Genomic DNA, 26,270 nt, shown 5'->3' with positions numbered 1-26,270 from the left:
TAACCCTAATTCCTTTTTCTTTTTATTTTTATTTTCTGATTTTTAATTATAATTAACTGATTTAATTAATAGTAATTCAGGTATTTATATTTATGAAAATAATACCCCTAAGTAAAATTAAGGGTCTAATTACACTCCTAATAAAAATATTTGGCCCCTGTTATGGATAAAAAACGAAAGTTATTATATGCTGTATTTATTACTAAGATTCGGGAGCTCAAGGCCTTTAATGGCTGCTCTCGTGTTTCGTGACTCAATCTGCCTTTACGAGATGCCTACGTATCTCTGTGAATTAGAGAATCAAGCCAAAAAACGTAGTTCTGATTGGTGGGGGTGAGACCCCTTATATAGATGTGGGAGTCCTTGATTTGGACTTGGTATAGGAGACTTGGTGGACAAGCCTCTGAATTAGGATAGACTTAGGAGTCCTAGGAAGTAGGAAGCTGATCCCTTATCCTTTTAGATCCCCTTGAGGCTAATCTATAAGGATTTATATCCTTATCGGGACTCTTCTCAATAGCTGATTTTTCCCTTATTAATTAATTACGAAATTAATTAATAATCAGGGCTTTTGGGCCTTTCTTATTCCACCAGGCCTGATCTGGTCCATCAGGCTTGACCTTTCTGGTCTGAGTTTCATATATCTTTTTATTGGGCCTAGCAGCCCACAACTTGTACAATTAATGCAGTATTTAATTATACAATCATAATTTATTTATCCCTATCATTTGCCCCCCAACTTTTGGGAAACATTGAATAGGTTTCGCAGAAGTTAAGTCTATTTGTTCCCTTACAGGGTTTCGTTTTTCCGTAAAGTGTGGAGCGACCTACACGTTTACAACGAATTTTTCCTTTTATTTAGGAATTATTTTGATTTCCAGGAATTTTTCCCTTATTTCCGGGATTTTTCCCTAATTTCTGGATTTTTCCCTAATTTTTCTGGGATTTTCCCTAATTTTTCTGGGATTTTTCCTTATTTTTCTGGGATTTATCCTTAATTTCTGGATTTTTCCCTTAATTTCTGGATTTTTCCCTTAATTTCTGGGATTTATCCTTAACTTCTGGGATTTATCCGCAATTTTCTGGATTTATCCGCAATTTTCTGGATTTATCCGTAATTTTCTGGATTTATCCGTAATTTTCTGGATTTATCCGTAATTTTCTGGATTTATCCGTAATTTTCTGGATTTATCCGTAATTTTCTGGATTTATCCGCAATTTTCTGGATTTATCCGTAATTTTCTGGATTTATCCGCAATTTTCTGGATTTATCCGTAATTTTCTGGATTTATCCGTAATTTTCTGGATTTATCCGCAATTTTCTGGATTTATCCGTAATTTTCTGGATTTATCCGCAATTTTCTGGATTTATCCGTAATTTCTGGTTTAAAATGCATACAAAATTGATTAGGATGCAGAAGAAATTGATCAGGATTCAGCCAAATCGATCAGAATTCCTGCTCGATTTCGATCAGGATCCTGATCGAATTAACTCAGGATCTTACACTCTGGTCGACAGGATTCCTGATCGATTTCGATCAGGGCTCTGATCGAATTGATCTTCAAAGTGACACCCTAGTCGACTGTTACACGTGCTTAATCGACCAGGATTCCTGATCGATTTCGATCAGGACTCTGATCGAATTAAGTGATTTTCTATCATTCTGATCGAATGGAATATCGATCAGGATTTTCTTCTGTGTCGATCAGGACTCTGATCGATCTTAGGGGATTTCTTCCCTCCTGTTCGAATAAAATATCGACCAGGATTCTCTTTGGTATCGATCAGGACTCTGATCGATCTTAGGGGATTTCTTCCCTTCTGTTCGAATAATATATCGACCAGGATTCTCTTTTGTATCGATCAGGACTCTGATCGGATTTTTGGGATTTCTTCCCTTCTGTTCGAATAATATATCGACCAGGATTCTCTTTTGTATCGATCAGGACTCTGATCGGATTTAGGGGATTTCTTTCCTTCTGTTCGAATAATATATCGATCAGGATTCTTTTTGCGTCGATCAGGACTCTGATCGATCTTAGGGGATTTCTACCCTCCTGTTCGAATGAGATATCGATCAGGATTCCTGTTTTTGCGTCGATCAGGACTCTGATTGGTCCAGTTTAAAATTCTGGTCGATTTTTGACCATTCACTTTCCATAGGAGCCTCTAGATTATTCCTGATATTTCTAGTAGATGGGCTTTTAGGTTGGGCCTGTCTGAATGGGCCTAGAAACGCCTCGTATTCCGAGCTTTTCGCCTATATAAGTGTAGTGTGAAGTGAGAACCCTCACTTCACTTCTCATTTCTCATTTCTCATTTTCTCTCATAAACTTCTCTAGAGTTCTCCCTTTGAGTAGGCGATTTCCGGCGAGCTCACAGCCACCGTAGCTTCCACCGTTTTTCAAGCATTTCTGGGTTTCAAGCTTTTAAACGAAGCACATCAATGGCGGACCGCGACTTGGCTCGTTTGCAGAAGATGAATGTCTCTAAGAGAGGTACAAACATTCAAATTCAATCTCCATATACTTCTCTCATTGACATGATTAACTCGAGAGGTGATGAATATCCTTCTCTATCTGAGTTAGATTCGTATAATCATGGTAACACTTTTCATGAGTTAGATGGTAGAATAGAATCTATGAACACCCTGTACAGACTTCCACCCCACCTTAGGATCACTCCAGCCGCCCCTGGGGATAGGACTTGTAATTGGGAGGGGGATACCCTGTTCATTTATCGAGGAGCCCTGACCGCAGGTCTTAGGTTCCCATTCCACGAATTTATTCCTCGTTTATTAGCCGATGTACAAATCAACCCTTGTCAACTCCCTCCCAACGCCTGGAGGAATATTATCTGTTTTATGGTCCTTTGTCTCAGGAATAACTTCCCTCTTTCCGTAGCTGTCTTTAGGAAAGTTTTCCAATTCTATAATAGCTCCATGAGTCAACCGGGATGGGTTTTAATTCGCCAACGACCCAAAGTTCCCCATATCTTTGATAGTAACTCTATAGTCGAGAACAACCCTAAATGGAGGGATGAGTTTGTGAGGCTGACCTGGGCTGGGGGTGATTGGGCCACACTCTTCCGTAGGCCATTTTGCAAGGTATCAGATGGTAGTCCTGGTAGTATCAGATTGACTGATGAGGAGGAGGTGGCCTACCAGGCCTTAATTTCAGATGATGGGAAAACGGATACCTGGACCCTTTTAGAGGAGTTTTCCTTGAAGAAAGTTGGTCTCTCCCAGGCCAGTGATAAGGGTAAATTTATACCTGCGTAATTATTTTTCCTTCTCTTTAATCGCACTTTTTCTTTTTTTCTGGATTTTAATGTTCCTTCTACTTTTCCTTTCAGCTTGCGAGGCCATCAATAATGTTAACAGGCCTAAGGAGGGGGAGTCAGGCCGTCAGAAAAGGGCCAAGCTAAACAGGGACCCTAGGAGCAAACCTGACGGTCCTTCTTTTCTTAAGCCCCACGTCCCGGTGGTCGAGCTGGGGGACGATGTGGATCCTCCACTTAAGGCACATTCCTTCAGGCCTAACTGGGGCTTCAGGAGGAGCGATACGGTGGTTGGATCCACCAAACACGCTAAAGATTGGTCTTATCACTCCGTCACTCCCCATGACTTTACTGACATTGTTACGGGGAGTGATATTGAGACTATTGAGCTGCTGGGTTCTCAAGCCCAAGCTGCGGTAATTTTCTTTCTCTCCTTCTTTGAATCCCAACTTTCTTGTATTCCAACGAACTTGTGCTAACTCATACATATTTCTTTGCAGAGTAATACCTACTTCCAGGCGGCCCTCCATCAGGCTAGGTCCTGGAAGGGTAACTCAGATGGGTTTGAGAAAGAGATGAAGAAATGGGAGGAGAGAGCCAAGGTCCTGGAGAAGAAGCTGGACACGAAGAAAGAGGAGCTGGCTCAGGCTCATTCCGAGCTGGTGAAACTTAGGAGCGATAAGGATAAGCTCATTGATGACTACATGGATTCTGACAAGTTTAGGAATCTCATGGAGATTCATGATGAGGGTCTTTACTCCCTACAGTTCACTCAGGGATGGGATGCGGCCGTGAAGGCTGTTTCTGAGAAGTACCCGGGCTTAGTCGACCCTAAGGACTTTATAAGTCCTGAGCAGGCTGAGTCAGAGGACAGCATAGACGCCCTCTTCGACTCTCCTCAGCCAGATGATCGCATCTTGGATCCTAACACTGCTTCTCCTCCCGCTTCTCCTGCGAAGGACGCTGAAGGCGCTGATAAGGAGAAAGAGAATGAAGGCTCCCGCATGGAGGAGTAGTTTTTCTATTTTGTAATTTTATCCTTAATTTATGTCTGGACTTTTGTTTGTATTAAAACTTATTACCCTGCGGGGCTATGCTACTTTCCTTATTTGCATTCTCTCCTTCATTTTTCCGATACTTTAATATTCAAACTTGGCTTAATGGGCCACACAAGTATTATCACAACTCAAACATCCATAGGTTGAAATAATTTTGAACTCTTCAATTTCAAGTCTGGTTTTCCAAAACCTTACATAATATGGGTTCGACCCTGATCTATAATAGCTAAAAAAGAAAAATACTATGCAAACAAAGCTTCAAGGTGCTTTTAAACCTACTTGTCATTATGACAAGTGAGAATCGTACTTCGACCATGTTACACGTAGTAAACCTTCAGGTTTTGTGCGTGCCAGGTTCTCGGGACTTCAAAACCATCCATAGTCTCCAGCTTGTAGGTTCCTCTACCCTGAACGCTCTTGATTCTATACGGCCCTTCCCAATTTGGGGCAAGCTTTCCTTTCTGTCCGACACCAGAAGCCTCTATTTTTCTCAAGACTAGGTCACCTTGTTTGAAAAACCTCTCTTTAACCCTTAAGTTGTAGTAGAATGAAGCTTTTTTCTGATATTCTACTATCTTTGCATGTGCTTTATCTCGCACTTCATCAATTAAATCCAGGGCTAATCTCTGCCCTTCCTCATTTTCTTTCTCATCGAAAGCCTGAATCCTTGGAGAGGAATGTGATATCTCTACAGGAACTACTGCTTCCGCCCCATATGCCAACATGAAAGGAGTTGCATCTGTCGTGACTCTACAGGTAGTCCTATAAGCCCATAATATGGGAAGTATCTCATCTACCCAATTATTTCTCGACTTTTCGATCCTCTTCTTCAGTCCATCCAGGATTATCCGATTTGCTACCTCTGCTTGCCCATTGGCTTGCGGGTGAGCCACAGAGGTGAACCGTAACTCAATTTCATTTTCTTCGCAATACTTCTTGAATTCCTCATTGTTAAATTGTGTTCCATTGTCAGTGACGAGGATACGGGGAATTCCATATCGGCACATAATGTTTTCCCACAGGAATTGTGCAACCTGCTTAGTTGTGATTTTGGCCAAAGGTTTGGCTTCGATCCACTTGGTGAAATAATCAATGGCTACAATCAGAAACTTCCTTTGTGCTGTGGCCATAGGAAAAGGCCCTAGAATATCCATCCCCCACATAGCAAAGGGAATAGGTGAGTTGATAGAGGTCAGCATCTCGGGGGGTTGTCTGGCGACTGGTGCATGCTTCTGACAACGATCACACTTCTTTACATATTCTTTGGCATCAGCCATCATTTCTGGCCAATAGAAGCCTAAACGAGTTATCTTATGAGCCAAGGCCCTGCCCCCCAAGTGTTGCCCGCAAATGCCTTCATGCACTTCCTCAAGAGCCAAGCGTGCCTCATCGGGCCTGAGACACCTCAAGTAAGGAACCACGAAAGATCTTTTATATAGAATCCCATCTATCAAAGAGTACCTTAGTGCTCGAACAGTTAACTTCCGTGCCTCAATTGTATCGCTTGGCAACCAACCGGTCTGAATGTGAGCCTTGATGGGATCAATCCATGACGTCCCCAAGCCTACGGGAGCCACAAGCTTAACATCTATGCTTCGTGTCTTCAAAACACGGAAGTACACACTTCCTGAACTTTCTTCAATCTCAGATGAAGCAAACTTTGATAGCGCATCTGCTTTAGCATTTTCTTCCCTTGGAATGTGTTCAACATGGCATTCATTAAATTGGGTCATCACAGCCCTTACTAGGCGAACATACTTTGCCATCGTATCATCCCTTGCTTCAAATTCTCCCTTTACCTGGGATATGATCAACTTCGAGTCTCCACGGACCTTTAAGTTTTTGACTCTAAGTGTCCCAGCTAGACCAAGGCCAGCAATCAGGGCTTCATACTCTGCCTCATTGTTTGTGGTTGGGAAGTCTAGCTTCATGGCATACTCAATTAAGAATCCATCAGGGCTTTGCAAAACCAACCCTGCTCCACTGGAATGTGTTTTTGATGCTCCATCAAAATAGAGAACCCAATATTCTTTCTCCTTGTCCCCATTGTCGACTCCCTTGTCTTGAGGTGTGGTATCTTCCTGCCCCCCGACTTCTTGGTTGGGTATGGTACATTCCACCACGAAGTCAGCTAGTGCCTGGGCTTTTATGGCCATACGTGGCTTATACTTGAGATCGAACTCTCCCAACTCTATTGCCCACTTAATTAGTCTCCCACTTGCCTTGGGACTGTGAATGATATTTCTCAGTGGCTGATTTGTTAGCACTTCAATTCGGTGAGCTTGAAAATAAGGACGCAGCTTTCTTGAAGCCATCACCAAGGCTAAAGCGAATTTCTCAATGGCTGAATAATTCAACTCAGCACCATGCAAAATTTTGCTGACATAGTATACGGGTTTCTGGACTTTCAGTTCCTCCTTAACCAACACCGCGCTCAAGGCGCTTTCTGAAACAGCCAAGTACAAGAATAAAACTTCACCCAGACCTGGCTTGGCCAACAACGGGGCCTGACCCATATACTTCTTTAACTCTTCAAATGCCTTCTGATTTTCCTCACTCCATACAAAGTCTTTAATGTTCTTTAATGACTTGAAGAATGACAAGCACTTGTCTCCTGACTTGGAGATGAATCGTCCTAGCGCAGCAACCCTTCCTGTGAGTTTCTGAACATCCTTGACAGTTTTTGGGGGTTCCATGTCCAGGATTGCCTTTATTTTATCGGGGTTAGCCTCAATTCCCCTCTTTGAGACCATCAATCCCAAGAATTTTCCAGATCCTACTCCGAAAGCACACTTCGTGGGATTCAACATCATCTTGTGGTACCTCAGGACCTCAAAAGCTTCCCTCAAATGGGTTATATGATCAGTCTTTACTAGACTCTTGACTAGCATGTCATCAACATAGACTTCCATAGTCTTCCCAATAAGATCCTTAAAAATTTTATTCACCAACCTTTGATAGGTGGCTCCTGCATTCTTGAGACCAAACGCCATAACAAGATAACAATAAACACCAAAGTCAGTGATAAATGATACCTTTGGAATGTCATCCTTATGCATTTTGATCTGGTTGTATCCGCTAAACCCATCCATGAAACTCAGCATCTCATGTCCAGCGGTGGCATCAATCAAAGTATCAATTCTAGGCAGTGGAAAACAGTCTTTGGGGCATGCATCATTCAGATCGGTGAAGTCTATACACATCCTCCACTTTCCATTAGCCTTCTTCACCATTACAGGGTTTGCTAACCACTCCGGAAATTGAATCTCCTCAATGAAACCAGCCTCTAAGAGCTTTTCCACTTCCTGCTTTATAGCCTCTTGTCTTTCCGGGGCAAAATTTCTTTTCTTTTGTTTCACTGTCTTCCGACTTGGATCCACGTTTAGCTTGTGAGTAATTAACTCCGGGTCTATGCCTGGCATATCAGCTGCTGACCATGCAAACACATCACTATTTTCTTGCAAAAATTTCACTAATTTCCCTCTAAGGGGCTCCTCTAATGTGGCTCCAATGAAAGTCATCCTCTCCGGATTCTTGGGATCTAAAGGAACCGAAACCAATTCTTCTGCTGGCCTTCCTCTATTCTCATCATTTTCTCGAACATCCATATCTTCAATAGGAAGAACCTGCCCCCCGACTCCATCTGCCCTCAAAGAGGCCACATAACAGCTTCTAGCCATTTTTTGATCTCCTCTCTCTTCTCCAATCCCGTTTCGGGTGGGAAACTTCATGACTGAATGGTAGGAAGAGGGGACTGCCTTGAAGGCATGTATCCCTGTTCTCCCCATGATAGCATTATAAGTTGAACTAGCCTTTACCACTACGAAATCCAGCATCTGCGTTGCTTGCCTTGGCTCCGTACCTATGGTGGTTGGCAACTTGATTATCCCTTCCACAGGACATTCTACTCCAGCAAATCCATATATCGGCATGTCGGTTGGTGTTAACTGGGAGTCGTTATACCCCATCCTTAGAAAGGTGTCGTGGAGCAAGATATCCACAGAAGCACCATTATCCACAAGGACCCTCTTAACCGGGCTATTTCCTATTATTGGTGTTATGACCAGCGGGTCGTCATGGGGAAACTTCACACCCTCTAGGTCGGAATCATCAAAAGCCAATGTTACTTCTGTCCTGGCCCTCTTCGGGGCTTCTCCAACAATATGCATAACCTCTCTAGTATATGCCTTTCTGGAATTTTTGGACAATCCAGCAGCAGTTGGACCTCCAAAGATCGTGTTTATCACAGGCCCTTGAGGTCTCGGCCCTCCATAAATGGTGTTTATAACTGGTCCTCTAGGTTGGGGATTCCGCCCCTGATCATCTTGGTCCCTCCTACGATCTTCAAAGTTCTTCCTTCCATTATTATTTCTGTCCCCTCCATCTCCAGTATACTTATTCAATCTTCCTTTTCGAATCAAAAACTCAATTTCATCTTTCAATTGCCTACACTCATCGGTGTCATGGCCAACATCTTTGTGAAACCTGCAATACTTGCCCCTATCTAGCTTGGCGGGATCAGCCTTCAAGGGCTTAGGCCAGCGAATATCTCTGTCTTTCTCAATCTCCATCAAAATCTGACTTCTGGGAGCGTTCAGCTTAGCGTATTCAGTGAACTTTTGCCCAGGTCCTCCCTTCTTGGGGGTTGAATCAGGGTTTTGTTCGGTTCTAGGATATTTGTCCTTAGCGATATACTCCAAATCAGTTTTTCGTTTCTTGCCTCCAGTGGGCTCATTACTTACTACGGTCTTCCTCATACTTTCTTCAACCTTGATATACTTCCCTGCCCTCTCTTGGAGCTGCAACATGCTCTCAGGGGGTCGTTTGGCCAAAGACATCTTAAAAAACTCGTCCCTAGTTCCTTGTTGCAATGCTATCATGGCTACCTTATCATCAAGATCTGGGACTTTTAAAGCCTCCTTTGTAAAACGATTCAGGTAATCTCTTAAGGATTCCTTAGCTCCTTGCACAAGACTCATAAGAGATGCTGAACTTTTCTCATGGACCCTTCCACTGATGAATTGCTTAATAAAAGCCTGACTTAGTTCTCTGAATGATCCAATAGAATTTGGGGGTAGGCGACTGTACCATCTTTGAGCCATACCCGACAGGGTTTGAGGGAAGGCCCGACATTTTATAGCATCATTCACGGGTTGCAGCAGCAGTGCATTAGAGAATGTCCTAACATGATTAGCGGGGTCTCCCGTGCCATCATAGGCTTTGATAGTGGGCATCTTGAATTTTCTCGAGATATGGGCATTCATTATCTCTTCTGTGAAGGGTGGAGTTGGATCATCAGGATCTCCAAGGGGAAGGAGATTGCTTGGATCAGTTCTTGGGACAGCAGCCCTTCTTCTTACCGGACCATCCAGGTCTATGATAGGAGGAGGATTTCTCCCCCTAGGAGGTATGTGGGATCTGGTGGCTTGGTGAGCCTCCAAATCACGCCTCAGCCTTTGGATTTCAGCCTCATGAGCCCTGATCTTTTCCTGCACTTCTTGGGGATTCGCCCCTGGGGTGCTTTGGGGGCGTTGCCTTCCATCGGCCATTGGCTCTTTTCCAGGGCGCCTCCTTCTCGGGGCCACTTCATCATCCGAAGATTCGGAGTCTCTCTCAGTGTATGGACCAGAAAATTCCCGATCCTCAGGGATAGGATCCAAACCTCGTATATAGGGGGGCGACCGCCCTCGTGCTTCGCTTCGCCCAGCATATCCACTTCCTCCAACCTCAGGGTGAAGGGGCATCCCATAAGGGGGGTTAGTAGTAACAATAGTTGAATATTCATACCCGACGGGTCGAGAATTCACAGGTATATGTATTTGTTGAACTTGAGGATTCGTACCTTGAATAGTCGGGGGAGTTGTCCCTTGTGGCTGAGGATGAGTTGCCCCTGTCTGGGCTTCCCCCTGAGTAGATGCATAAGTTGAATGGGGAGGAACCTCCACGGTTGATGAAATCACCTGGGTCGTCCCTGATGGTGTTCCCTCCTCCAGAGTGCTAGTTGTTCTCCGTGTTCTCGCCATGGTTGTTGTTCCGTTTTCCCACAGACGGCGCCAAATGTTATGGATAAAAAACGAAAGTTATTATATGCTGTATTTATTACTAAGATTCGGGAGCTCAAGGCCTTTAATGGCTGCTCTCGTGTTTCGTGACTCAATCTGCCTTTACGAGATGCCTACGTATCTCTGTGAATTAGAGAATCAAGCCAAAAAACGTAGTTCTGATTGGTGGGGGTGAGACCCCTTATATAGATGTGGGAGTCCTTGATTTGGACTTGGTATAGGAGACTTGGTGGACAAGCCTCTGAATTAGGATAGACTTAGGAGTCCTAGGAAGTAGGAAGCTGATCCCTTATCCTTTTAGATCCCCTTGAGGCTAATCTATAAGGATTTATATCCTTATCGGGACTCTTCTCAATAGCTGATTTTTCCCTTATTAATTAATTACGAAATTAATTAATAATCAGGGCTTTTGGGCTTTTCTTATTCCACCAGGTCTGATCTGGTCCATCAGGCTTGACCTTTCTGGTCTGAGTTTCATATATCTTTTTATTGGGCCTAGCAGCCCACAACTTGTACAATTAATGCAGTATTTAATTATACAATCATAATTTATTTATCCCTATCAGCCCCAATTTTTATAATTTTTGGGTATTAATAATGAATTTTTTTAAATATCCAATAAATACAAAATAAATACTAAAAATTCCCAAAAATTGTGAAAAATACAAAAATACAAAGAAAAATGATATATGATAATTTCATAATCATATAAAAATAAAAATGTGATTTTTGTGGGGTTTTTGGTACCCGAAGGGGTCCGGAAAAGTCGTTTTTCGCGAAAAAGGTCAATTTGTAAAACGTTTAGGGGTTCAGAATAGCGATACGGTATAGGGCATTTTTGGCAAAATAGGGCCAATGATTTTGTTTGAAATACGGGCTTTTAAAACATAGTTTTGAGCTGTACAGGTTTTGATATAATATATATAACTGACGATAGAACGCTCAATAAATATCCAAAACACGTTTGGATCAAAACAACCAACACATAACACATAGCAGTTAGGGTTCAACGACTTAACACATTTAATCACATAATAATACACATAATTTATTATTATTATAATATAATACAAGCGTAATTCCTCGGTCGTTACAATATAACTATAATTATATATAAGTAATTATTTTATTATTTTTTATTAAACATATAAATATCGTATATTTATACAAATACATTTTAAATATAGCATTTTTAAGCAAATATTATTTTTAAAATATAAGTTTTGGTTATGGTCAATTTGAGAAAGAAACTAAGAAATTCCATGATATAATTGTTTAAAATAGGAAATATGTATATTCAGTTTTCTGTTTATTTTTATAATTTTATAAATACTTTTTGATTTTTTATCAATAAGACCAATTTTAACTGATTATCCAGTTTTGACCGACTAATCAAATTTTTGCCGATTTACAAGCTATATTAATAAAATTCGCTTAATCGGCCATGATGTCCCGGGTGTTTGAAGTTGGACAGTAAATTTGACTTACAGCCGTAACGAAAAAACGAGGGGGAGGGGGAGGCTAGCAAGTTGAACCCACTGGCTGCTGCAACTTGTATTATAAAAGCAACTTGAAGTGAACCCCCCCTCAAACTAAAACCCTAGAAATCTAAATGGAAATGCAAAAGAAGCAAGATAAACAGCAGCCTTCACATGAAAACATGATGATGATGATGATGGACATTGAAGACGCTTCTGCTTCGGATGATAAAACCAGCGCTGATTATTACTTCGACTCCTACTCTCACTTCGGTAATCTCCTCCTCCGCCTCCTCCGCCTCCTCCTCCTACTTCTTTCTTGTCAATTTAATTTCTCTTCCCTTTTTTCTTTGCAGGTATACATGAAGTAAGTGCCTCTTCATCTACATCTCGATCATTATTGCCCTTCATTACTTGTCATCCCTTTCTTTACCGACTCCCCTATGCTTATTGTTGTTTGTGTATTTAACCCCCCTTATCCACCAACAACTTTAAATCATAGGATGTTAAACTTCAAATTTAGTTAGTGCTGGATTCAATTGAACTGGGCTGAGCAAAACTGAACTGAAACCAAAAAACCGAACCGAACCGTGCTAATTCAGTTCGGTTCGATCCCCATTTTTCAGAAATTCTCAGAAATTCGGTCTATTTGGTCAGAAATAAAATTTGGTTCGGTCCGGTTCTTGTAAAAAATATTTCGGTCCGGACCGAATAGACCAAATCATAAATATTATAATTTTAAATTATATATATTTTACATATATCTTAAAAATTATAATAATAAATTTTAATTTGTAATTGTATTTATACACTCTTAGAACTCTACATATCACGTTACTTTAATTATATTTTAGATTTTATAAATTTTGATTTAAAATTTTTAGAGCAATTTTATTTTTTTCAAAAAATTCGGTCCGTCGAATTATTTCGGTTTGGTCCGGTCCGGCCCATAATATAATTTCGATCTGGTTCGGTCCAAGAAAAAAAAATGATAAATCGGTTTTTCAGTCTATTCGGTTCAGTTTCGGTCTACCGGACCGAACCGACGGAATGTTCAACCCTAGGATTGAAACTTTGTTGACTTAAACTTAGGTTACAAATTTAAATTCATGTCATGTTGATTTATTATCTCTTATAAATGTTTTTTGTTCGTCACCTCACCTCTAATGGTTAGAGATTTATATTTCGTATGTATATACTCTTTTAACCTCTTTTTGAATTGCAGGAGATGTTAAAGGATGTGGTCAGAACAAAAACTTACCAGAACGTCATTTATAGGAATAAGTTTCTTTTCAAGGACAAGATTGTTCTTGATGTAGGTGCTGGCACCGGGATTTTATCCCTCTTTTGTGCTAAAGCAGGGGCAAAACATGTTTATGCGGTATAAAATTACACAAATTTACATTTTGTAATTGTTATGACCGACTAGTTTATTAATGAAAATAAACCAGTTAATACATTTTAAAAGTAATTATTTGTTAGTTTTCAGTTACAGTCTATACTTTGCAGCATTACAATTATTGTTTTAGCTAATCGTTGATGTCATGTATAGTAGCATCTATACATGGAGCTTTTCGAGGCAAGGAAATAATTGACAGCTTACTCCACTGATTATAGGTTGAGTGCTCCCAGATGGCGGACAAGGCACAAGAGATTATTAAAGCAAATGGTTATTCAAATGGTACTAACTTCATGATGATTTAACAACTGTAGTGAGACCTGGACTTAATTCGCAACTAATTCGTTTTTTTTCCGTATATAAAGTTATAACAGTTTTGAAGGGAAAGATCGAAGAAATTGATCTTCCAGTTGCACAAGTGGATATAATTATTTCTGAATGGATGGGGTACTTTTTGCTGTATGAGAACATGTTAAACACCGTCTTGTTTGCCCGGGATAAATGGCTAGTAAGTTGCTGTCATTTTTTTTAGCACTCGTGATTCAAGTTTTGTGTTTTGTTAAGATTTTAAGCTGCTGCATTCATTGCAGCAGGAAACTTCAAACAATTTTGTTCTTTCTCAAGCACAAGAATTATAATGTTTGAAACTTTTATTTTTCCTTACAAAGATCAGTCAGACTCTGCCAATGAAGTTACTTAGCAGTCTGTTTGTACTTTGTAGAACTCCTGCAGTTCTCTAGATTAACTATCACACTTTCAATGTACATATTATATATGGCCTTGGAGCAACTCCGATATAAAGTCTTAGTTCATTTCTTTTAAAAATATTGGATCTTAGTAACTTGGGATATAAATAGCTATTTTGAACTCCAATAATGTTACTTTTATCCATTCCTTATTTCATATTATATTATTAGAAGTACTTTCCGTACACTATACAATAGAGCGGGAAAGATAGTACTTTAATATTCTATTAAAAATAAAAGTTAGGAGAATGAGGATGTTGCGTATTTGTAAGTAATGGATGAAGGATCTTAGTCAAAGAAGAAACCACTAGGATACTATTAGAACACATTTTCTACACTCATTCCTAAAATTATAACTTACGATGACAAATAGCTAATCTCTTGGAGTTGCTCTTAGGTTTTAAACAGAACACAATAATCAGGCTCATTCCTTGTAAGTAAGAACAGACCATAATCTTGCCGTTCGTATTCAGTGCTTCTACCGATTAAATGTAACAATTTCCGCGGCCATTTAGTACTGAACAGGGCTCCATATCATTCTGTCAGTGGTCACTGTTCATTTTAATGCCTTTTCTCATTTCTTATTCGCCGTTAAGGTTTCATTTGAAAGAGCTCCGAGTAACCAACTTCAGGAGTTGCTCTGAGATAGTGGTTATGTTGTTTACTTGAACTAGTTTTTCGGGGTTTTTTTATAAATTGGAATCCTGTGCGAGTGGGAAGTAGAATTGTCTGCTGCTTTTTGTTATTGTATCGGGATTTGCTTTATAGTATCTTGTATCTATTAAGTATGTGTCCTTTAACCTCTATAATTTGTGAAATCATTTCTATATCTGTTCTTTTTTCCGTAACATTTATAATTATTAGACACATGGTTCTCCACTTTCTTGATCCATGGTTCTTAAGAACATAATGCGAGAAGGAAAAATAAAAAAGGAACATTTCACAAGTGTCTTTTGTAAGTTCATATTTATCATTTATGTCTTTTTTTTTTTAATTTCCTTGTCTATTTGTGTAGATTAACGACGGACTTGTGCTGCCTGATAGTGCTTCGCTCTATGTGACAGCTATAGAGGATGCAGACTACAAAGAAGAAAAAATTGAGTGTGAGTTTACCACTCCTGAACATATTTAATAATGTTATTGGCGAGTCTTACTGCAATACTTAATTTGTGGGCGTTCTTGGCAATGGTTGGGTGGCTCCAGTTTGGAAGGATGTGTATGGCTTTGATATGAGCTGCATCAGAAAACAAGCTATGACAGAACCTCTTGTTGACATAGTTAACCAAAATCAGATTGTTACAGACTGCTACTTACTCAAGGTTAGGAATATGTGAAAATTTAGTGGTAATTATGTGTTTGGCAAAGTTTGAATATATTGTGATTATAGTTCTAATTGCCTTTGGCTACTCTGTTGGGAGAGGGCTGAAGTGTGGCTATTTACATATATCCTTGCATCCAGAAATTGACTTAATCTATGCTTGTACAGACCATGGATATTTCGAAGATGACTACTGGGGATGCTTCCTTCACTGCTCCTTTCAAGCTAGTGGCGGAGCGTGACGATTACATCCATGCTCTTGTAGCATACTTTGATGTCTCTTTTACCCAGTGCCATAAGCTGACTGGCTTTTCAACAGGTATGCCGTTTTTTATCTTGTATTTTAGACTTGTTTTTTCTCGCATGAGGTGGTTTGACCCAATATTCGGGGGGGGGGGGGGGGGGGGTATTTTTAAATTGATTGGACTAGTGTTGAAAAAAATATAATTAAGCATAAAAAACTTGTTTGATTTTGTTGTTACAGGACCAAAGTCGAGGGCCACGCATTGGAAGCAAACAGTTCTATACCTTGATGATGTGCTCACCATATGCGAAGGAGAGACAATAGTTGGAAGCATGACTGTGTCACAGAACAAGAAAAATCCTCGTGATATTGATATTTCCATCAAGTATTCATTAAATGGTAGACGTAGCCTGATCTCGAGGACTCAGTCTTACAAGATGCGCTAATCTTTTGCAATACATAATCTCAACTACTCAATCTTGCAAGATGAGCTAATCTTTTGCTAAATGCGTCAGATCTGTAACATCTTTATAAACTCCCTGGAGGTATCTGGGGTTGCTTCTATATTGCTTTCAGTTAACATTTTTTATTGGTGAGATGCTTCAAGTTAACGTTGTATGACATTAAGCAATTTTTTTTTTTTTTTTTTTTTTGCCTAATTTTGGCTTATAGCCTTACAAATGAGTATTCCTTTCTATTAGTCCAAGAGTTGTAATTCAACTATTTATTTATGATTGCAGTTATTATATTTCATAATCAGTTACGAAGTTGACTTTAGCTTCCCTTACTATATCGCCAACTTAACAAAAACAATGAAACACAGTGACCTAATCTCAATATCTCATCATGCGGTACAACGTACAATCAAACAAATTCTTTTCTTTAATATTAATGCTTCAGACTTTCGATTCTGAACATTTAAAATTGAAATCTGTTTCTGAAAGTGGCTATGCAAATCTCTGTTTCCTATTATCAAAAATAAAATTGTACATGTGAGAAACTAAATGCCCAATGGCTTGTATGTTTTGGCAAAGTTGAGTCATGGCTCTAAAGTTCAGCTTTGCTAGAAGTTGCTTTCTTTCCAAGTTGAGTCATGCTCTAAAGTTCAGCTTTGCTAGAAGTTGCTTTCTTTCCTCTCCACCACTGTCGTACTCGGTGAGAGACTTTGTTTGCATGGTTTCGTAGTACTTCACTTGTGTCTTGGATTCCTTTTGTAATCTTCTGTTTCCAGTCATCCTTTTTAGCTTCTTTTTGCCTCAAAACTTTTCCCTGCAAGAGATTTTAAAAATATCAGCGCTGTTTCACAGTAAATACTGTGCATTCCCCTGCCCAGTTAGTTGTTACACCCATCCTTCATCCACAAGCAAACTGATCTCTAATATGGTTACCCTTCTCTTACCAAGTTCGAAGGGAAGTCAGACTCATCATCATCTTCTTCATCATCTGCATCTTCATTTCCGAGATTCTCCATGTTGTTCATCAGATCTTCCTTCGAATACATTTTCATGCCAGGTGCACCAGGCATACCCTAGATCATAGTGAGAGATGAGACCCCGGAAGCCAGAATTATTAAGAAGTTAAAAGGGAACAAATACTTCAGCTTTTTTTAGATACTGGATATGTATGCATACCTCCATGGATTTCATCAGCTTCTCCATTTCTGCCTCTTTCACCGATTTCGGAATAAATGCTTCACCAGGAGTCCTTCCCTGATTAAAAAAAATCATATATTATGATACCAATACTGTAAGATTAGTATGTGTAAATGAAAAAGACATTTGAATTTAGTTGAACACTCCAGGCAGCTCAGCGAATGAAATGCCATAGTTGATTAATTTACATGATGAAATATAAACTCGACGAAACACAACATTTTGTTTTGGAGCATTTTATTGCTACTTCAGCAAATTTACACGTAAAAAGTTCCTAGAAATTGCATGTGATGTTTCACTTGATACATAGTAAAAATTAGAAAACAAAGGATATGCAGCACAGGACTACAAGACTAGGCAAGATCTTCCCATTCAATACATTTTTCTTTCATTTAACGTCATTTTATGTTCCTAGCAACACTTTCTGATAAAAGATAGCATAGTTAAAGCATGCGCACTCATCTTGCATCCATTATAGGGAAATGATGTTTGGAAATCATATGATATGGAAGAGTGGGAACTGGCAATATTTTCCAGCCTGGAGTCTTGGAAAAAATTATCATAATTTGAGAGAGTTTAGCAATAAATACCAGGAGTCAAAATATTGGCCCAAAATACCACATTGGACCTTCATGTGGGAATTGTAAGAGGAATCTTTTTGACTATTTTGGGGAGATCAGCATCTCCCAAATGCGAAGCATATCCCTCAAAACTCATGTTAATTTCCACTTACCATGTGATCTTGTACCGAGCTTTAATTTTTCTCTCAATTATGGTGCTTCTTTTTTTCTTTTTGCTAAATATTGGGGTGCTTCTTAACATCTAGACATCTTTCTTCCCAACACAAATGCTACACCTAGACCTAGACACAGTGATACTGAGAAAAGACGGTCCGTAATTATAGACAAATACAGAGAATGAAAATTGCAAAGCTCCAATGATAATACTAATGGTTATGCTTGAAGCGTGGATATCATTCAAGATGCAAATGATACAGTGCTTTTTACCTTAGGAACTGGCGGTGGCTTGGTACTGCATGCTTCACTGAGGTCTTTACAGAGATAATCAACCAATTGACTAATCTGAGGTTTTTTCTTGTACAAAAATTCTGCAACATCTGTATCATAATACCCCATGACCTGCATTTAGCCAAGAAAAATAAGTAGGTAATCTAGTAAAAAGCAGAATTCCAGTAAATTTCAAGCACTAAACTACAGTGATATTGCAGCAATAATACATATCAATGTCATCAGGAACATCACCTCTTGACAAGCCCGCTCAATTGTTTTGCATTCTGAATTGCACTGTCCTTCAGAGTCATATTCAACAAGCTGAAACAAGAAACTTTTTAGGTAAGACTTGAGTACAGTTACCTAATAAGTGTATAAAATTGAGCACAATAAACGCAGAAAAGATTTGTGACATTTGTCTCTACAAGATACAGAAAATCTCTCGTCTAGTTACACCATTACAGCTTTCATTTACAATGGTTGCTACTTGGTTCTCAAATAAAAAATATTCTCGCTCATTCACATTTAATAATATCTAACCAATGATCACAATTCACAAGTACCTTTACACATTAGAAGCCAAAGACAGCATTCTTACCTCCAATCTATCTCCTTCTTCAACAATATCAATTTTGAGAATCCAATCAGCTTGTTGCTTCTTCAAGTTACAAACATTTTCTGATATCTCTATAATTTCATACTCGGAGATCTGATCAAACATTCAAACCCCCAAGATTAGCCAATACTCAAAAACTCAATAACATATCAAACCCAATAAACAATCAAACAGAACATCAAAATGCACAAAACCCAATAAACATATCAAACACATACTAATATATAAACTCAAATTTGGTCAAATTGGCTTCAAACACACTAATCAATCCTCTAAAACAAATCAAAACAGCTGACCCAGTTGCTAAAAAAAAGACGACCTTTTTAGGAGAGATCTGTTGTTGTTTAGTCTGAACTTGATGATACAAATGATATGCAAGTTTTTGACAAACCCCACATTTTATATATGGAATGTCTTCTTTTCTTGCTACCCCATCTGGTTTCTTGCAATAACAAGGTACCCATGTACATACAAACATTATATATAAAATAATTAATGTATTCATTCTTCCTATTTTTCAAGCTTCAATCAATGGGTTCTTTTTTTGAGATTTTGGTAGTAGTATTCACTCTGTTGAGTACTCGAGTTTTGTATGTTCGGTTAGTTCCCCTAGTTTGTTATGATTAGTGTAGGAAACGGCGTCGTCAAATTGTTGACTGATTTGTACGTGTTGTTCTGCTTCTCATTGGCTTATTGAAGATTACGTGGAAGTGGACCAACATGTCTAGCCAATAGAGGGAGGTTACGTGGCATTTTATAATAAAATATTAAATCAAATTTGAATGTCGTCCACGTTCAGCAATCTCATAGAACAGGAGCATTCATTCACACTAGCATCCCATCCCCGAAAACATACCAGTGAGTTCCTAAAAATTTGCTCATATTTTTTTTTATATCTCAATCCCCATCCCCATCCCCATCCCTATCTCTATATTTTATTTTATTAATTCTTTCTCCCCCCTCTTTTCATAATTTTAACCATTAACTATTATTTTATTATTTGTTACTCTAAATCTACACTTAAACTTGTATAAAATATAAATTGGGGAATGAAAAACAAGTCGTAAAATACGGGGACTCAAATGCTTATCCCTAAAATTTGGAACCGGATGTAACATGATATTTGAGCTAAATTTCATAAATTTCATAAATTATGGGATCGGGGATGGATGGGAAATGAGATGAGAATGCTCTAATACCGTGTTCCCGAAATAGTTGTACCAAATAAAAGAAAAAAAATGTTGCATTTAAATTTATTTAGCTTGTTTCCAAAAAAATTTTAAGAAAGAGAAAAAAAAATCTCTAAAAATTTGAAAGAAAAATTCTTGTATAATTGAAATACCAAAAAGAGAAGAATTTTTTTGTATATTTATTCCCAAAATCTTCTTCTTACTTTTGGAAAGATTTAGATATAAAAAAAAAATACTCATCTTTCTTTCTTTTCTTTTCCTTCTTTGACTTTGGAACAAAGTGAAAGAAAAAACATTTAGCAATCTTTATAAAAAAATGCCTAATATGCAATACTTTCAGTTTTAATTGTTTAAAATATTGATTGACGGTATGTCACGTTCAAAATACCTAAATCCAAATTCTAAACATATGTATTCAATTTTATTTTTTTAAGCAAAGATATGCATTCTGTACGGACATATTTCTTCTAAAACATTAAAGGAATATGCATTATGTGAATGTGTATTCATCAAAAGATAAAAAGTAAATACACTTTATTGGAATGCGTATCCTTTAATATATATATTTTTAAAAAAATAAATACGCATCTCCCATATACGTGTTTCGTAAATATTTTGGGCGAACACTCTCGTCAATTAGTATTTTGGGCATTTGCACTCCTAAATAATGAGTATTTTGGTTTTTCACCTACATTTTTTTTTGAAAGAAATAAATTACATATTATTATTATATATTACAAATTTATAAAATTTTCTTGGTCACAAGTTCGAATCTCACGGGAGGAGAATGTATGATTATGTCTCATGAGTCAGAGTTTGTCGCTTAAATGCGGGTTACCTTGATTCACGTGGTATGCAGGCTATTGCGTGATCCCGTGTTTACCCAGTGCGCACCCAAAGGATAGCGGCTGCGGGTTAACTACGATAAAAAAAATTCCATCGTATAAATAAAAATATAAGGGCATCATTATATTTAATTAAAAAGTAATTACTAGTATAGATAGTCATTTTTGTTCTTGGAAAGAAGAAAATTTAAAATTATACATGCTTAACTGTTATTTCATATTTGTTGATTTTTGAGATTATTAGAATTATATTATTAAATATATTTTGTTAATTCTATGCAATTATAATTTTATCCATAAAAAATTGTATAGTACATAATAATACTTTTCCATTACGAACCATCCCAACTTTATATAGCATATATTAATTTATCATTTAACATTTACATATTTATTTATACAAATACATCTCAACTTAGCCGGTAAAAGAAAAGTGTGCCTTAGAGTGACATACATTTAAATTTAACATAATATTTAAAATAATTAAATTTATAATATTTGTAACAACGAGACTTTTTAGGTAAAAGATATTTATGATTGAAAATACTTTGAAGATGTAACATATGAAGTTTGAAATCTTTATCCCTATCATCATCTATAACAAAGATTACTATGAAGGTCTCATAGACAAATATTGATAATTTTTTTGTTGATCTCACTATTTTTTTCCCTAATATGTCTCGTTAGATTGAAATTGCAAGGATGATCTTCTATGATCGTGTCGACTTATCAGTCATTTTGGGAAATAAAGTATCTAAATTTCAGAGAGGCGTCTTTGTAAGTACGTCCCATGTAAAAATAACTATGGATTCAGATTTGTCTCATGCACATCGAGCCAAAATTCTTCACGGAAATGGTCTCTCTACTCTCCGGAGTAAGAGCATGATCTGCATACATATTACCCTTTCCTAAAATTGCTCTAAGCGGATTTTAAGGGTTAATTAGTTGATGTTAATCAACAAAGGGAAACAGAAGCAAGAGACCCTATTCCCTTTGTTGGTGTTTGTTTTATAAAAATAATCATTCTCTTTTCCCTATTTTAGTTTTAGGTTTATCCATTTTTCCTCGATCTACATTCCTCACCTCTTGCTAGGTATTTTCTTTCCCTTTCTCAAATTTTTTTCATTTTCAATTGTAATTTCTATCTTGAACCATAAAAAATATAAATTAACATGTAAATAAATTATATTGTTATAGATGTAAATTTTTTTGATTTTTTTAAATTGGGTAATGTCATAAAAATAAGATATAAAAATAATAATGTAATTTTTCATTCCGTTTCTTAATAGGGAACCAAACATGTAAAATAATTCAGCATCATTTATTTCCTTTTTGGTCATTTCCCTTTTCAAATTCCATTATGTTTCACTTTTACGAACCAAAGGCCCCCAAGTATGTTTGGTTAGATTTAGTTTGACTATTTTTCGATTCCCTAGTAATTTATATGAAAAACACCAAACATTCTTCATTGAAAAATATTGGTCACTTTGTAACAAAATAGTAATATAATATGACACAATCCGACCATCTTCTCCTAATAATTTCATCTAACTTATTTCAAGTAGTTATATTAATACAAGTTTATACATTTGTATCCTCACCAAAAAAAGTTTATACATTTGTACAAAACACTACTTTTAAATGTAAAATTTATATTTTTCATGTTTGCATAATAAATTTTTTAGTTTAAATTTTTGCAAAATGTTGAGTTTGTTACACTACTAATTTTGATGACAACAACGTTGATTTGACTATATCAGCAAGCTATTTAACTGGAAGTGAAATATATTAGAGAAAGTATATTGTGCATGTTTCTAATTCTATTTTGCAAGACATAGTATCGACATATTTGTAACACTGATAACAATGATGTTATCAATATATATTATATGTAAACAGATCATGTAAGCAATTAAGCTATCAGTCTGGAGGAAGAGCCTGTCAGCAAGCTGCGAACCTCCGCCTAGAAGTTGTTGCAGATCAAGTTAAACTCCGTTTTTCAAGGAGATTTTATGGGATTTCACTTGTAGGGACTCTAATACAGATATATATGTTATCTATTATATTAAAACTCAGTTTTCAATTAAATACTTTATTAAAATCTTTATCCTACTTAATATGAGTTTGTTTATTTCAAAACTCGTATCCATAACAAACTTTTAGATACATGGTTAGTATATTTAGAAGGTGTCTTTTATAAAAATATTTTTATTCTCTAACCACCTTCAATATACATACAATATAGGTATATGTTAGGGTTTAAATTATTCAAATGAATCAACAGAAGAGTTGGATTCAAGACCATTGTAATCTGGTTTGGATAATCTGAAAAATAGCTTATGCACTATATATTTTCAAACTAAACTGAAGACCTGGTCTTAAACATTTTATCATCTTATCTTCAGTTTAAACCTAGTTTATAAGCTGTTATTATTCAAATCATCATAACAAACAAATGTGGGAGTTTGACTCAAGACAGTTGTATGTTGTTTGATTATTTTAACATTAATATCTTATAAATACATAGTGGTATGTTCATTTACAACTGATCACATGATACACACAAAACTTTCTGAAAATACAACTTCACACTTCATTGAATATCTTTTAGTTGAGCTCTATTATATACATATATATCTATATTGAGTTAATAGTTTGAGTTGTAACTGTTTATTCAACTTGTATTGCTTAAAGTGTAATCGTGTTGCTGATTAGTTGAACTCTGATAACAAAAAAATAGTGAATTAGTTTGCTAGAGAAGGCTTTATACTTGACTTAGTATAGGGCTTAGAGTATATTTGATACAAGGAAATAAATGTATCAGTAAGTTGTTATTAGTGTCTGATAAGTGACATTTTATACAACTTAGAGCGTCTCATAACGGCTTGAATTGGTGTCTTGAACTCAAGTATTTTATGTGTTTAATGCGTTTTTTAGTATTTTTGCATTTCAGGGTATAACTTGCTTAGATAGATGGTTTTCATCGAATAAAGCTTAAGGAAGTGCTTGGAATTAGTCTAGGGGTGATGAGCGAAGAAATCAGTAAAAACAGAAGCAAAATAAGGAATTTTCCAGAAAGGTTGCAGGCGCCCGTCTGTTGGGAGCAGGCGCCCGCGTGGAGGATGCAGGCGACCGCCTGTGTGCGGAATTTCAGATTCTGAATTTTATTAATTCGAGTATAATTGGGCTTCTATTAGTGCTGGTTCTCTTGGGCTATTATATAAACCTTATGGGAAGTCGTTTTCTTCATAGAGGAGATAATCAAGAGCGAAGGAAAGAAGATTGAGAAGACCGTTTTAGCACGCAACAACGAAGAAGAGGAAGCATACGTTTATCTTGTGATTCTTTTAATTCGTTGTAACTATGGATGCTAGTTTTCTTTATGCTTTGAACCTTAATACTCTTGTAACGTACTTCATTATTTATTAAGTATTTTTATTAGTTTATATCGTTGTGTTATTATCATGCTTTCATATGAACCCATTGTGACGATGAGTTCTATTATGGGCTAATCGTGATCATGGGATCCTGGCGAATTTACTATGAATTTTTTTAGTTAATTGTTTAATACCTTGATATGTGGTGATTGTATGATATCTAGCATAGGTTGTGCTTATTCGTCTTATGTGCGTCGCGAACATGTAAGATAGCCTGTTAATCTCTTGTGAAGCGACAGTGAATCTTGAGATTTAGAACTTGCCATGCTAGCATAGGTTCATGTATTGTATGCATGATTAGTGGGTAACTCTAACCGTTTTACTTGCCCTGTGTAATCATCATGAAAAAATTGCGCTTAAATCGTTATGTTGTCAAGTTCTGTAGACATATAGGGTCTCAACATAATTGATGCCTATTCAACTTCTATCTTAATTGTGGATGCTTGGTAGAATGGTATTCGTACAACGAAAGTTGGCGTTTATCAGTTTCGTTTTGTTCGATTAATATCATCACCATTACATGCGAAGGTTAATGAAAATAACTATTGAATGAAGTAGTAATGAAGTTAGGATCTCATGTGTGTTTAATATTGTTAATTCAAGTGTTTAATTCTCGTAGTAATTATTAGTTATCAATCTTAATTGTTATTGTCTTGACATTGAAGAATAATCATACATTGGTGAGTAAATATTAATTAAATATAATTAATCAGAGTCTCTGTGGGAACGAACTAGAAATCATTCTATATTACTTGCGAACGCGTATACTTGCGTGATTTATTTAGCGCATGCTTTGTGCCTAACAAGTTTTTGGCGCCGCTGCCGGGGACTCGGTGTTAATTTGTTTAGTTAATGTACTTGCCATCAGTGGTCATTATGATTCATTGATTAAGACTTATTACTTACTGCTTCCGGTTGTGTTTCAGGTACTCTAGCGAGTGTTTATGCAAACACGTTCTCGCACTCGAAATAGAAATCTGGATAAAGCTGAGGAGACAGATACAACTCTTGACTTTCCGGAGAAGATAGTTTTTGAAGATTCAGACAAAGAGAGTAAAAAGAAAGAACCTGAAATAATGGGTGATCGTGTAGTTCAAGCTGATCCAGCTCTTATGGACTTTTCTCGGCCTAAAATTGATGACATTCAGTCAAGCATCATTCATCTGGCTATTCAGGACAATACTTTTGAAATCAAGCCGGGCACTATTCAGATGGTGCAGAATTCTGTTTCTTTCGGAGGTGCTACGACTGAAGATCCCAACATGCATATCACGAATTTTGTCGAGATCTGTAGTACTTTCAAATATAATGGTGTTACTGATGAGGCTATCAAGCTGAGGCTTTTCCCATTCTCTGTGAGGGACAAATCTAAGGACTGGTTACATTCTTTACCAGCTGGGTCCATCACTACTTAGGAAGATCTTGCGCAAAAGTTTCTGGTGAAGTTCTATCCAATGGCCAAAACTGCAGTTATGAGGAGTGCTCTTACTCAGTTTGTGCAGCAACAAGGAGAATGTATGTGCGAAGCTTGGGAGCGCTACAAGGAGATGTTGATAAAGTATCCACATCATGGTATGCCTGACTGGATGGTGATCACTGGTTTCTACAATGGTTTGGGGGCCCAATCTCGGCCCATGCTCGATGCAGCTTCTGGAGGCGCCTTGTGGGCCAAAAGCTATACTGAGGTCTATAATCTCACTGAAACTATGGCTGCGAACGAGTATCAAAACCCAACTCAAAGGATGATGCATGGGAAGGAAGTAGGTATTCTGGAAGTTGATGCAGCTACAGCTATTGCAGCGCAACTCCAGGCGCTGTCTATGAAGGTCGATTCTTTAGCCAACTATGGAGTAAATCAAATAGCTAGTGTCTGTGAGCTTTGTGCATGCTCTCATGCTATGGATCAATGTTCTCTTGTTAATAAATATGTTCAGT

The 26,270-nt window shown here is 37.5% G+C and overlaps 2 protein-coding genes and 1 non-coding gene across 4 annotated transcripts; 1 reads left to right on the top strand and 2 right to left on the bottom strand.

Annotated features, from left to right (window-relative positions):
• Positions 1-11,914: 11,914 nt before the first annotated feature.
• LOC141724669 (protein arginine N-methyltransferase 1.1-like) lies at positions 11,915-16,232 on the top strand. Of its 2 annotated transcripts, XM_074526892.1 has the most exons (9): positions 11,915-12,151; positions 12,235-12,245; positions 13,104-13,259; positions 13,496-13,559; positions 13,643-13,785; positions 15,039-15,126; positions 15,227-15,342; positions 15,510-15,660; positions 15,826-16,232. In XM_074526892.1, exons 1-9 carry the CDS (start codon positions 12,013-12,015, stop codon positions 16,029-16,031), a joined length of 1,074 nt encoding a protein of 357 aa, XP_074382993.1. In that variant the 5' UTR covers positions 11,915-12,012; the 3' UTR covers positions 16,032-16,232. The 2 variants fall into 2 exon arrangements, with proteins under 2 accessions (XP_074382993.1, XP_074382994.1); XM_074526893.1 differs by lacking the exon at positions 12,235-12,245 and having other exon boundaries at positions 11,960-12,151.
• Positions 16,233-16,393: 161 nt separating this feature from the next.
• Positions 16,394-19,481, bottom strand: LOC141724670 (uncharacterized). The gene is made up of 7 exons (XM_074526894.1): positions 19,183-19,481; positions 18,846-18,956; positions 18,500-18,568; positions 18,245-18,376; positions 17,217-17,294; positions 16,985-17,113; positions 16,394-16,854 (listed from the first exon to the last, which is right to left on the bottom strand). Exons 1-7 carry the CDS (start codon positions 19,366-19,368, stop codon positions 16,684-16,686), a joined length of 876 nt encoding a protein of 291 aa, XP_074382995.1. The 5' UTR covers positions 19,369-19,481; the 3' UTR covers positions 16,394-16,683.
• A 6,323-nt stretch (positions 19,482-25,804) lies between these two features.
• Positions 25,805-25,911, bottom strand: LOC141662492 (small nucleolar RNA R71). Its single transcript, XR_012550607.1, has one exon. It is a non-coding gene; the product is annotated as a small nucleolar RNA R71 (small nucleolar RNA).
• Between the last annotated feature and the right edge of the window lie 359 nt (positions 25,912-26,270).

This window comes from Apium graveolens, chromosome 5 (assembly GCF_009905375.1).
Source record: "Apium graveolens cultivar Ventura chromosome 5, ASM990537v1, whole genome shotgun sequence".
In the NCBI taxonomy this organism is placed as follows: domain Eukaryota; kingdom Viridiplantae; phylum Streptophyta; class Magnoliopsida; order Apiales; family Apiaceae; genus Apium; species Apium graveolens.
This window is presented reverse-complemented; position numbering and strand designations above follow the sequence as displayed.

What these genes read in the sequence shown, in the direction of transcription:
- LOC141724669 (XM_074526892.1), top strand. Translation starts at nt 12,013, where the DNA reads ATGGAAATGCAAAAGAAGCAAGATAAACAGCAGCCTTCACATGAAAAC. An exon ending in AGCAAATGGTTATTCAAATG is followed by an intron (nt 13,560 to 13,642) that starts GTACTAACTTCA and finishes CCGTATATAAAG; the next exon opens with TTATAACAGTTTTGAAGGGA. An exon ending in CAAAGAAGAAAAAATTGAGT is followed by an intron (nt 15,127 to 15,226) that starts GTGAGTTTACCA and finishes GGGTGGCTCCAG; the next exon opens with TTTGGAAGGATGTGTATGGC.
- LOC141724670 (XM_074526894.1), bottom strand. Translation starts at nt 19,368, where the DNA reads ATGAATACATTAATTATTTTATATATAATGTTTGTATGTACATGGGTA. An exon ending in AAGAAGGAGATAGATTGGAG is followed by an intron (nt 18,569 to 18,845) that starts GTAAGAATGCTG and finishes TTCTTGTTTCAG; the next exon opens with CTTGTTGAATATGACTCTGA. An exon ending in TTGAGCGGGCTTGTCAAGAG is followed by an intron (nt 18,377 to 18,499) that starts GTGATGTTCCTG and finishes GGCTAAATGCAG; the next exon opens with GTCATGGGGTATTATGATAC.